At 39.6% G+C, this 12,873-nt stretch overlaps 1 protein-coding gene across 1 annotated transcript in view; it reads left to right on the forward strand.

Moving 5' to 3' along the window:
• The window catches only part of cdkal1 (CDK5 regulatory subunit associated protein 1-like 1), a 213,284-nt gene that overhangs the window by 110,191 nt on the left and 90,220 nt on the right, over positions 1 to 12,873 (forward strand). The window contains exon 9 of the mRNA XM_068736267.1: positions 6,504 to 6,670. Within this exon, the coding sequence (XP_068592368.1) occupies positions 6,504 to 6,670 (167 nt within the window). The remainder of the gene's footprint in view (positions 1 to 6,503; positions 6,671 to 12,873) is intronic.

A 12,873-nucleotide genomic window follows, 5' to 3' on the forward strand; every position in this document is an offset into this window, starting at 1 on the left:
AAATGGGGTATAATTTAATATTAAAATATATATATATATATATATATATATATATATATATAGATAGATAGATAGATAGATAGATGGCATTAGCAATAACATCATTACAGTAAATACAGTACAACATATTTCATGAGATCTTTCATGTGATGAGTTGAAGAGCAAATATTCTCAAAGGGATCCATACTGTTATTGCTGTACATAAATGTATGCACATTGTGATTGGTTACAGGAGGGTAAAGTTTAATAGATTAATGCACATAAAGATGATCCTATTATACTGCATTAGATCCTTACTTTCTATGACACAAAGCAACACATGGTTAAGCATTTGTATACATTAAGCTGCAATGATGCATGAGGGGGCATGTGTTCATATTAGAGGCAGTAGCTACATATCTAAACTATCATTTTAAAGTGTTCTAGTGATCCAATAAACTTTAATTGACCAATATTGAAGTAATTTCAAAGTGAAGTGTTTCAAAACACTTTAAGGACATGAACGTAAAAATACCAGCAAAAGAACATGTAGATAAGCTTGAACCATGCTTGAACTGTTCCTCTCTCTCTTCTACATGTATGTACTGTAACATGCTAAGCCATGTGTTGACTTGTGTTATGGAAAATAGGGTTTAAATGCAGTTTAATAGGATTATCTAATCTATAATCTGTTAAACCTTGTAGCCTGTGGCAGCCAATCAAAATGTATAACATGCCAAAGAGATTAAGACAAATAGGAATACTGAACCCTATGTGTAGAATGTGGATAGCAAGTAGGGTTACTTGTAATGTGTAAATTCATGAACACGATCCACATACAGTGCAGGTTTAGGCACACGTTCATGGAAACACGGCACAACATCCACTAATCCAGGGGTCTTCAACGTTTTTCAGGCCAAGGACCCGCAAACTGATGGGGAGATGGAGCAGGGATCCCCGACTATATATGTTGTATAAAATTGTGTTTTATATTAAACTGGGCCTAGTGCCATGTATAAACATATCTCTTTATTGTGCATTCAATACTAAGCTATTCAAATAATACACAGGTTCATATCTTCATGTTTTTATTTTAATGCACGGTACAGTGAGTAAGGTGGCCGTGCCACTGCCATTCATAAACATACCTTGTCAACTGATACCAACGCCAATATCAACATTGTCTGTCAATTGCATGATAATCATGCATACAAGCTATTCAAATTGACGTTTTTATTTTAAACATAAATGTTGAAACGAAAATGAGTGATGGCCTATTAGTGCCACTGCATACAATACTGAACTATTAAAATAATGGACACATTCATGTTTGGAAAGTTAAAAAAAAATTGTCTAATCAACCAAAAATGTTGCAGACCCCCTGCAGCACCTCCGCAGACCCTCTGTTGAAGACCTCTGCACTAATCCATAATAGTAGTAGTGCATTTCTGGGGTATAGACTCATGATGGAGTATTACAAAGTCAGTCCTAAAACATTGCATTAAAAAATGGTGGAAACATCAAGTTTTTCATCCACTGCTGCAGACATGTCTTATTATAACCTTTGTAGTGCATGCTTGTAGTGTTTAGCTAAAGCAAGACTATTTCATTACAGAGGTTCACAAAACAACATAAAAGGGAGGAGTGCCATTGAGCGATTTAAAAAATCTCTTATGCTGTTAGAAAATCCAGCATCCAAAAATTCTCTTTTTGTTTAATTTTGATTAAAAAAGTCAACCTTCCTTTAAAAACACAGTGACCTTGATCTTTCAGAATAAAACCTATATAAGTTATTGTTGAAGTCATTATTGCAGAATTCAAAACATTTATGTTCAATGTTTCTTTCTCTATTCTTTGTGATAAGAAGTGCAAGTGAGGATATTATTTTGCCATGTATCATATCCATAATAGCTTGTTGGGAGAAATAACAGTGATGCATATAACAGCAGATATAATGATAAAACTGGATATAAAGTCAGTTTTCATTTTCATTTCCAGTCTGATATTTAGTATGACAAAAACAAGTTGCTACATTGATTAGTGATGTAACTAAACTTGGATTTTGTTCCATTCGTTCTTGCTAGGAATAGTTGTAATTTTTCAGCAATTTAACAAACATCCTATAACATATTCAGCCATTGCTTTATGTCTTTATGTAAGCATCTGTGCATGGGTGAATTTACAGTATGTGCTGCTACTGAAGGAATCAGAGGCAGAATGTACCAACTAATAGAAACAAGCATGACATGAAAATGTGTGGTCATGGTGTGCCACTTGTGTGTCTCATTTATAATTTAAGACCCCTTTTCCATTTCGACAGTGGCTTTTACTAAAGCTCCCAATCACCTGAATCAATTGGTTCTGTTATGCTTCTTCAAAGCAGCCACTTCAAAGACCTCATCTCTTTTCTCCTCCCACTCTTCCCATTCTTTTATCCAGAGGCGGAGCAGAGACATTATGTGTGTAAACAGTATAATGATATCTAGAGGTCTGCCACAGTATATGCTAGTGTGACATCAAGCACTGCAGTTCATAGTCAACCGGGAAAAGAAGTCATTCTAGCAATGATGAATGCATGCAAAGTAACATTTTTGGACTAAACTATAGATCAACATATAATTGCATCTCACAAGGTCGACAGACTTTCAAGTATGACTGAATTCAGGTCTTCATAAGGACAACTACAAAATAAAAGATTGACGATGCCACTTTTTTTACTCGTTTAAGTCATTTTGTGAATTCCAAATTGGTCAGTCTGAACTGGATTAGTGGACACAACACATTCGAAAGCCACCAGTTTCCTTTCCTTTCCATTTATTTATTTAGTTTTTTGGATTCTTTGTTTTTCTTTCTACTTTTTTTACTTATTGACTTATGAACAAGAAAGTTAAGAGCACAACGTGTCGACACTGAAATAGAAAAACAGACATGAAAGCGTACATTGACCTGAATTCATCATATAGGCAGGCAAAGAAACGGCCGACAGATCCACCACACTCAAAGCTTTGTATCAGAAAAACCCATGCACCCACACAAACACACAACAAACAAATATTTGGCAGAGAGTTGGAGTGATTGTTTGATGTTTGTATGGCACTTGTCAGACATGCCGATGGTGTTATTCTCTGACAAAGACAAATACAGGCCCCCACCTCTTTACCTATCTAGTCCCACCCCTAAAGGCTCATACCACATGCTACGCAGGTTCCACTCTTTTTTTATATTCATCATTAGTGTCTTCCTGTCCTGCCCTCTTTCCATCTGCCGGTTTGTACACTCCTCCCATGTGCTGTGTTCGCACTGCTGTGTCAGGGTTCAGTGAATGTTAATAGCTTTTAGGGAAAGTATCCTGCTCTCCACCCTTGTTTACAACTGCTCCGACATCAAACTTCATCACAAGGTGACATGGAAAAACGGTTTAAGGGAAGGGTTTGTTATCTGAACACAAGCAGAGTGGAAACTTGCCAGTGTTAGTTCAAGGGAATCAACTTTAAACATTTGGCTTAATAACAGTAACAACACATTATCAATGTTCAGATTATGACAATGTGTTGAAATTCTCCTTAAGTTCTCTCGGTTTGCCATCAGAGGTCAGGGCCAGGTACAGAACAGCACCTCTTCAACTCGTACATGTTCAATGTCTTGCTTGCTCAAGGATACTTTTGCAGGCCACATACTCCCTATTTACTAGACCACCTTGACTCCCACATTGAAAATATTAGGTTTTTCTCATATGGTGTTTGCTCCATCATTTGGCTTTCTATGTCGGTTATAAGACTTTCATTCTCGCAATTCTTCCAATTTACAGCACAATAATAAAAGCAATTATCAGACTTGTACATTTCTCTCTGCGTTATACTCCTGTGGTGATGAGTTTTTTTGTAGTAACTTGCACCACTGTGACCCGTCTCTACTGTGCACACACCAAAACCAGAGGAAGCAGCTGTGTAGTGTGTGTCAGAGCAGATAGAGAAGAGAGAGCAAGCTAACGTTTCCTGATGAAAGGGCCACCGTCTCTCTCCTCTCTCTTTGGCCAACAACAACACCATTGGCACACCTCATACAAAAGGGACAGAGAAGCAGGCCAAAGGGCCAAATTACTGGGCAGGTTATTGAGTTTATCTGAAGATCTACGTATGATGGTGGCCTTGAGTAAACACCTGAGACTTTTCCAAAGCATCACCCCGTTTCAAAACATAATTAACACAGGAATCACAAGATGCGTTTCATAGCAGACATCACACAAGCTTGCTAGGTTGGCAGCATTATGTGCGTGGAATCACAGGAATGTTGTTTTGGAAGGAACCAATTTAGCTCCGATGCCAATTTGATGCAGGTCTGGCCCTGTATTCAGAGACCAATTGGCCAATATTATTGTAGGACAGAGATGTGACATAGAAAGTGATGCTGCTGGTACAGTGGGTGTAGGAATACATTAACTCCTGGGATGCCGATGATGCAAGCAAGGGTTAGACCTTGGCAGCGGTATTGGTATCATTCAGTCCAAACATGCTGACATTAGCTGCCCTGGGAATTGGCTGTCACCACCTTCCTTCAGACTAAAAAGATGGAAAAAATGTGGCACAGTAGCAAATCAGCCATGATGTAAATGTTGCTAAACAGAGACACACTTTCGTTATACATCAATGGCAGCTGATGATAGCATGTCTCTGCATAGAGCTTGACCTCCAATGAAGCTCTGAAGTTGACAACTAGCTCCCATCTATTGCTGAAACAGAGCCTACATTGTAAGTAAAATACATTGAGTGAGCTAATAAATAATAAAGAACATTGAATTGACGAGGCTATTACTTAGTATTGGAGCAAGGTGGACTATGCTTTTGATTAGCTGCATACTGAAGCAAATGAAAATAATATCCTGAATGTTTTCTTGTATAGTGTGGGTTAGTCGTCAGCTCTGATCACGTGTGATTGATCGATGTATTTAATGGTGCTTTTAGACACGGCTGGCTCTAGAAATCATTAGTGCATCCTAATGTCAATGATGATGAGCTTTGGAAAGTCTTGGACTCTGGACAATTACACTGTCATCATCTTTAATCTATCCGGCCCATGCATGCCTTTAAAACACAGTTTTACACACACACACACACACACACACACACACACACACACACACACACACACACACACACACACACTGTCCAATTAGCCGAACACCATCTTTACTCTCTGAATGACCACATGTGTCTTTCTGTCCGTCTCTGCACAGCTAACGGTAATGAAGGCTGTGTGGTTGTCTCCGTGTATGTGTGCATCTGTGTGTAGTTAAGCTTGTACCCCTGCCAGTGCGAATGCATTTTTGTGTGCCTGCATGATATGACATGTCGTAACACATAGCTTAAGCAGACACTCAACCATTCCCAGACCCACAGCCAAATGACAGTTCGATCATTAAGCTCGAGCAGTGAGCGTTGCTCTAATTTAGCATGAAGCCGGTAGATCGCTGTATGTGACCTTCACACTGCACGTTTAAAGGGCTGGTATTTGTAATACTTGTCAGTGACTGTCATGAGCTGGGTCCTGCCAAAGCCTTTGAGCATTTGGGCAATGGCAACAAGAGACTCCTAAAGGTAAGGAAATGATAATACTTGAGAGAATCTGCCGTGATGGTGGGGGAGGTAGGGGCTCACCAATGTGGTAACAACATGATAAAATATCCCATATTGATTGATCCATCCTCAGGGATGAGACTGTGAATATGTTTAAAGAGTGTTCTGATAGTAGCTGAAACCTGAAAGAAATCCAGGTTCATTATCAGGAAAAACAATAGATTACTTTATAACTTTAGAGTAATGGAATGTAGCTCTAGTTTGATCCATGTGTGACAAAGGGAGGCTTACATACTTTAGAAGTGTTGTTATCCTGTTTTGTTGAATTGGTTAAAATCCTCTTTAAACAATACAAGGCCCGGTATCATGTTTTTGGATTAGCTGCAGTGGAGAGAGAACTCTGGCTCAGGCAGTCGGTTTGGAATGAGATAAGCATGGTTAACTTTAAGTGTTTTGCATATATGAGTTAAATGTAGAAACCCTGTTCATTTATTTGACCATCAAAACAGAGGTCTGAATCAAATAGCTCCTCAGGTATCAGTCTACAGGCTTTCCATTCACAGCGGTAGTTTAGGTTATGGTGAATCCAATTAATGGAGTGTAAATGTGAAATTGTAATAATAAATGATACATGTAATAATAGCTGTCGTAAGAGTCAATAATGCCATAACATCCATGAGTAGTTGGATGAGTGATACTTCAGCATGTGGGAACTATTAGCCATTAATAATACACTGAGCATTTTAATTTAATTTTTTTAAAAGCAATACTGTGTAACTAACTGATTATCGATAACAACACAATGTCATATTAATTGACAAATAAGATTTGCAAAACTGCTGTGCATGAATGTGAGAATTTGACAGATCATTAATCTCAAAAGTTGAAATTTTGAAAACAAAACAATAATGTAAATGAGTTATTAAGCATGTTTAATCCTTGTGTTTCCAGAGGGAGTGTGTGAGATCTGGCTGACCAGTGAAGACACGGGAGCTTATGGTCGAGACATCGGGACAGACCTGCCCACCTTGCTGTGGAGATTGGTGGAGGAGATTCCTGAAGGAGCCATGCTGAGGCTGGGAATGACCAACCCACCATACATCCTGGAACACCTGGAGGTACGCACAGCATACACGGTCACCCGCTTCACCCAGAAGCACCATCAAAGATAATAATACATCGCTGATGAAATTTGTAGGCACTCCTGAGTGTTTCCTTTTCATTGTTTAGTTTTTGTCCCTGTAGTCTCTTGTACTATTGTACTATCCCTTTCTGTGAACAAATAATATTGCTTTGCCTAGATTTAATAAAACTAAATGCCTTTCTGTTTTGCTTACCAAGCAGTTTAGCTGCAGCGTTCATACTCCATTCATTAGTGAGGTTCATTCTCTCCTCTCCCTAATGAGTCAATTACGGACCATTGTGTCCTCTTTAGCAACCTCATTTTATCAGTAATTATTGTCTTCCCTAATGGAACAATGGACATTGTTATCCCTTCTCTCTCTCTCTCTCTCACTCTCTCTCTCTCACTCTCTCTCTCTCACTCTCTCTCTCTCTCTCTCTCTCCCCCGCTCTGTGAGAGTGTGTCTGCATGTCCATCTCTGTCTGTCATACATGCATTTTCTATCATTTAATTGAACATTTTTATTTTATTAATTGTTATCAGTATTTTGGGCCGACACGTTGCACTGAAAGCAGGACCCTTTATGACCACATGTTTGTAATGAAACTTATTGTTTGCTGTAACTTAAAATGTTGCTGTAACCTTGTCCAAAGTGAGCTTGAAGGGTACAGTAACACCACCCACATTGAAATAGTGAGATTTTAGGTTAAAGTGATGGAAATCTAATTTAGGGATGTTTCTGGTTTATGTATCAACACTCATTTTGAATGAGAAAAATGTTGCATGCCTATTAGCTTTCCCAGTCTCATCCCCAGGAAACAAAATGTTTGGAAGGAATAGAGGAGGGGAGGACATACTGTAGAGCGCTGACATATGGGGATGGTAACCTAGAAAACTACAGCGAAACTTTTTGTAAAAAAAAAAAAGAATCCAGTGAAGTCCACAACAGATGTACTTTTGGATCAAACAATCAAGGAAGATTGTAGATAATAGATGATTGAAATGAGGGCAGAAACGAAAAAAGAAATGGGGATGAAGGCCCGGGGATAGAGATGAGGGCTAAAAAGGAGTGGGAAAGTGCTGTGGGAAGCAGCAATGGAGGTTGTAATTAACCAGGGGTTAATGGAGGTGGCTAATTGTCCCCCACATGTATAGGTAGGCTTTCTGCTTGGCTACATTACAATTAAAAAACCACCCTCCTAATGATAGGGAATAACAATTAACTGATAATTAGAAATATACTAGGACGGCACACTACAGTGTAACTTGGTCTGTATATATATGTGTGTGTGTGTGTGTGTGTGTGTGTGTGTGTTAAGAATCATTTCATATGCTACCAGCCCTTTCATTGTTAATGTCCATGCATTGAATTGAATTATATCTCTTTTGCCTTAATTCCTCAGTCAATTAACCTACATAAGGAAAGATAAGAGTGCTCTTCTTTAACTTATCATTGTCGTTTGTGGCTCTTGTCCCTCATTTACCCTTTAATGCTCTTCTCTCTTTCCACTCCTCCCCTGCCAGCCCCCCTCCACACACACTCTCCCTTTTCTCTCTCTAGTCCTACTGACTGTAACTTTCTATATACTTATAGAATGATTGTCACCACCTAACAGAGGAATTTGTCAGAGAAAAAAAAATGTTCAAAAGTTTCTGACTTACTCTTCCTTGAGTCTCAATTCTCATTAGTTTTTTTTTCCGCTCTGATCCTTGCTTTTACTCCCCTTTCTCCCTTCAGTTCTTTCTTTCCTGTAATTTGACATATTCTTCTCGTCACGGTTTTAATTTGTTCCTCTTCCCCCACCTTTCAACTCCTCTCACGGTGGTGGCAATCACAGCAATAACAACGGTGTGATGATGATTAAGGCCAAATCTTTGAAGTAGATTCATCCTTCATCTTAAGTAAAGGCCAAATTATATCCTGCTGTCTATTCTTTGGACTAACACCAGCGCTTATGAAACGGCGTCTTAGTGAATGGCTGTGATTGAAGCTCCACTTCCCTCTGGAAGATCACCCTCTCTCTCACACGCATTCACTCCGATCAACACTTTTGCACTTTCTTCCTCTGTCACACAAGAACAAACGGTTTCTTCTTATGTGCAGCCTGTTTTTCTTGACAGCCTCATAGCACCGTTTGCTGATTGGAGCAGTTAAAGGCACAATCGCTTCTCACGGGCCACTTGTCTCTGACATTTTAGTTGATTGCATCGTGCCGTCGTGTGGACATTTTTACTTGAGTAGCTGCAAGTGAAAATGTCTCTAACAATGTTACTTTTTCCATTTCCATTTTTTTTCTTTCGACTTTATATTTGTAAACTCAGCATTTTTTTTTATTATCATTCGTCTATCTGTCTGCTCGTCCATACGTCCATCCATCTGTCAATAAATAGCTAAGCTGCTGTCAAAACTGCAACATGGGTCATCTTACTGCTTAAGGGGTGTGTGTGTGTGTGTGTGTGTGTGTGTGTGTGTGTGTGTGTGTGTGTGTGTGTGTGTGATTGAATCTAGCATGCTAGCAGACTGAGTAAATGAGGTGTGAAAGTAGCCTCCTCATACGCAGCAATCAGTCAGGCTGCGATGAATGAAATAGCAGTTGTCCATTAACCATCGTCCACAGAGCTCATTTCAGATTGACTGAGGAACAGCCAATCTCTCCACAGTTTGCTCCGTTTGATACGGAAGTGTTGCAAGCAAAGAGTGATTTGACGTAACATTTTTCTCAGCTATATGTATTAATAACGCTTAAATCCAAAATAGGACTTTAATTATACAGTTAGAGGAAAGAAATGTGCATTTATCCTTGGTTCTTATCAGTTGGTTTTCATCTGGCTGTAAAGAAAAATTTTAACAAGCTTAAAGTGGCATTTTACTAAATCTCAAAACGATCACTGTGTGACATGGCACTGGACAGCATCTGTAGTACATTTTTACATCTTCTTTGGTTGTTTTTAGCTTTTCATTCCATTTTTTTCCCCCATTTGGTCATTAAATTCCCAGAGACAGTGAGAGATGTGTGACTGTTCTCAGTTCGATGAAGCCGCACCAGGCCTCGGGAAGGTTGATAAACTACCAAATACCCGGAACGAAGCAAAAACTCCATCCTCTGCACCGGCTGATATTTTTCATAGCCAAGATCCAAGCATTCACACACACACACACACACACACACACACACACACACACACACACACACACACACACACACACACACACACACACACACACACACACGCGTGCGCGCACATGCAATCTCTCACCTTCACACTCAGATGTGCACACAAGCACAGCTGTATGGGCACACTCTTAGACACACCCTCTCGGACCATTTTCATTTTAATGAAGCCTTGGGGAGCCTCTTCACATTAGAGGCCTAATGTAGCATTCTGTGAGGGACCCGGCACCAAATGGATGCTCATAGTAAAGCTGTTCTGATGTCCTTCTAAATTGTGAGTCCTGACTTACTGCAGTACATTATATGTTCTGAATTATTGGGGCAAATTATGACTTCTGAAAGATGGAAATTTATATGCTGGCTGCCTATTCAAAAAAAAAAATCTTTGTTGTGTCTTTTGCAGTTATTTGTTGTAGCTTTTTTTTTTTGATGGGTTAAAAAATTAAGAAAATCTGCAATCTGTTAATGTAATCCACAACCCCAGGAAATATGCTATATAGAGAGAGAGAGAGAGAGAGAGAGAGAGAGAGAGAGAGAGAGAGGGAGAGAGAGAGGTTTTGTGTATTTAGTTTTTCAACATGAAGAAGTCACTGAAAACAAACTTTGACGGTCATTACAATGCAGGAACACACAGATGCTTATTAGAATGGTGTTGTAGCTGACAACAGTGAGATGACACACACAGCACAATACAGTGTGACATTCAAATGCTACACATGCACTGAATTCCCCCTTTACTGTGCAATGCATAGATTCCATTTGCACTGTGTGAGGGACCTGCTATACCCTACAGGGTAGTGCAGCCTGAGGTGTTTGAAATGTTTAATACCATTGGGAGCTCAGTTTGTCTATCTGCTGCTGAACATTCTTCTCACTGACTGTGTGGGACACACGGAGGGACCTGACTTAGTGTCCTGGGAACAGCTTGTAGAATCATTTTCACTCCAGACTCCCCTGGGTGAACCATGCTAATACTCTGTATGTTTGTGTATATGTCTCTGTGTGTGTGTGTGTGTGTGTGTGTGTGTGTGTGTGTGTGTGTGTGTGTGTGTGTGTGTGTGTGTGTGAATGCAGTTAGGTGCTACTTATTCTGGGTTTGCCTCAAATGTTCACTTGACTGTAATCCGTTCTGTCTGCGGGTTTGCACCTTTGGGAATCCATCTGTGTTTGTGTGTGTTGTTATAATGCACTTATATAAGGGTAGGTTAAAGTATGTGCCATATACCAGTGTTGACAGTGCACTACTTTAGAAGTTATTTCTCTTTAAGCTAATTGGAGTTGATGCATGCCGTGAAGCTGCAACTTCAAAACACAATCACCATGAAAACATTACAAATATCAAGTGAAACAAGCATTCCCCAACAACGATTACTGCTGGACTGCATTTTGTCATTTTTGCACCACACATAGAATACGTACAAAACAGTTTTAATATTAGCATTTCCAGAGGCACCACAACGTGTACACCCCCCCCCCCTTTTACTTCAATTGTATAAGCAGTTATTAGCAACACAAACAGATCAATCTTAATCCAGACCAATCAGCAGTTACCCCTCGACCAGTTTAGAGAGGGTCGGTCACAATTTGTTTTTATCTTTTATATCCACAGTCCACCTACAACACAAGTACAAGTAGGGGATGAAACCCACACATAGAACTCCTGGCTTTCTGCCATCAAACCAAAATGTGAGTAGTTAGTAACTGATGAACAGAAAAGGAATGACAGAGCAGAGACAAATGGACAAAATCATCACACAGAATATTGCAAAGGAATTAAGAAGGGAGTGAAAGGGTGCTGTTCATCATTGAGGCTGCTTGGAGCCAAACCATCTTTATCTGCTCTCTCTCTTTCTCTCTCTCTTTCCATATATGTTTTTTTCAGCCATATCTGATTTTAGGGGGTAGATATTGGATCCTTTGAGCTAAGCCAGTTAATGTATGTCCTTTCTGGTTTATGTGTTTATCTGAGCCGATCAATCAGATGAAGAGATTGTCTGTTTGTGTAAATGGGAGAGAGAGGCCTGTAAGGGGAAGGAGAAAGTGGCAAAGATAGCGAGAAACAATATTATACTGCTTTACACTGTCACGGCTGGTAAAAAAAATAAAAATAGTCTGCTTGCGCTTATTCTTGATTGATTTGTTTAAACTGGTTGAATCCTATATTAAAGCAGCACTCTAATTTTTGCCACCGGGCATTGCAGAGCGATATCTTCAACACAGCATCATTTTCACACTTCAGACTCACTAAACTGTCTGTCAGCAGCAGTCAAACATTGAAAAGGCCTCAACTCCACAGGGATCGGTGACAAGAGAGATTGATATCAGTGTACTGTATAATCATCGGAGGACGGGGTTCTCTCTGTCAGAGATAAAGACAAATGGCCTCTGTGAATGAAAAGTCCTCCCCTTATAGATAAATCCCAAGTTGCCATCAGCAGTGCCCTGCAACTCAAACGAGCGTGCCATCTGTTGAGACCCCATTCACCCTTGCAACACACACACACACACACACACACACACACACACATGACCGCACGCTCACAATCTGTGGGCTCTGCTGCAGTCATTGGGGAGTTAACATTGTCAGTGAACCTAATGAGACTGGAACAGCATACTAGTACACATAACACTGTACAAGGATATATATACTAAAAGGCAAGGCAGGGCAAAGTAACTTTATTGATGTCATCGCAAGTAATCTATGAGCTTTGGCTCAAAATGTAACAAAACATAATAGTGACAAAATAGAAAAAGTGAATATACTTTTTTTCATTGAGCAGGTCAGATAGAGAATGCTGAATCAAAAGCCTTGAGTATGGCCTTATCTTAATGTACATATTGTAACATAATTATCATCAATCAGACCTCGCTGGTCGCTAATAGACATGTATAATAAGGATGGATTACCGTATTACCAAACCAGGTCTTATCTTACCCTTGGTGTACTTGGATACAATATCACCTATTTTGTTAATGGTAAGTGCAGACTTCCATATTTGAAGTGCTCACTTTAGGGCGTATAGCA

The sequence above is a fragment of the Cebidichthys violaceus genome, unplaced genomic scaffold (genome assembly GCF_023349555.1).
Source record: "Cebidichthys violaceus isolate CVI_PGR_0920_01 unplaced genomic scaffold, fCebVio1.0.p SCAF_7, whole genome shotgun sequence".
Classification (NCBI taxonomy): domain Eukaryota; kingdom Metazoa; phylum Chordata; class Actinopteri; order Perciformes; family Stichaeidae; genus Cebidichthys; species Cebidichthys violaceus.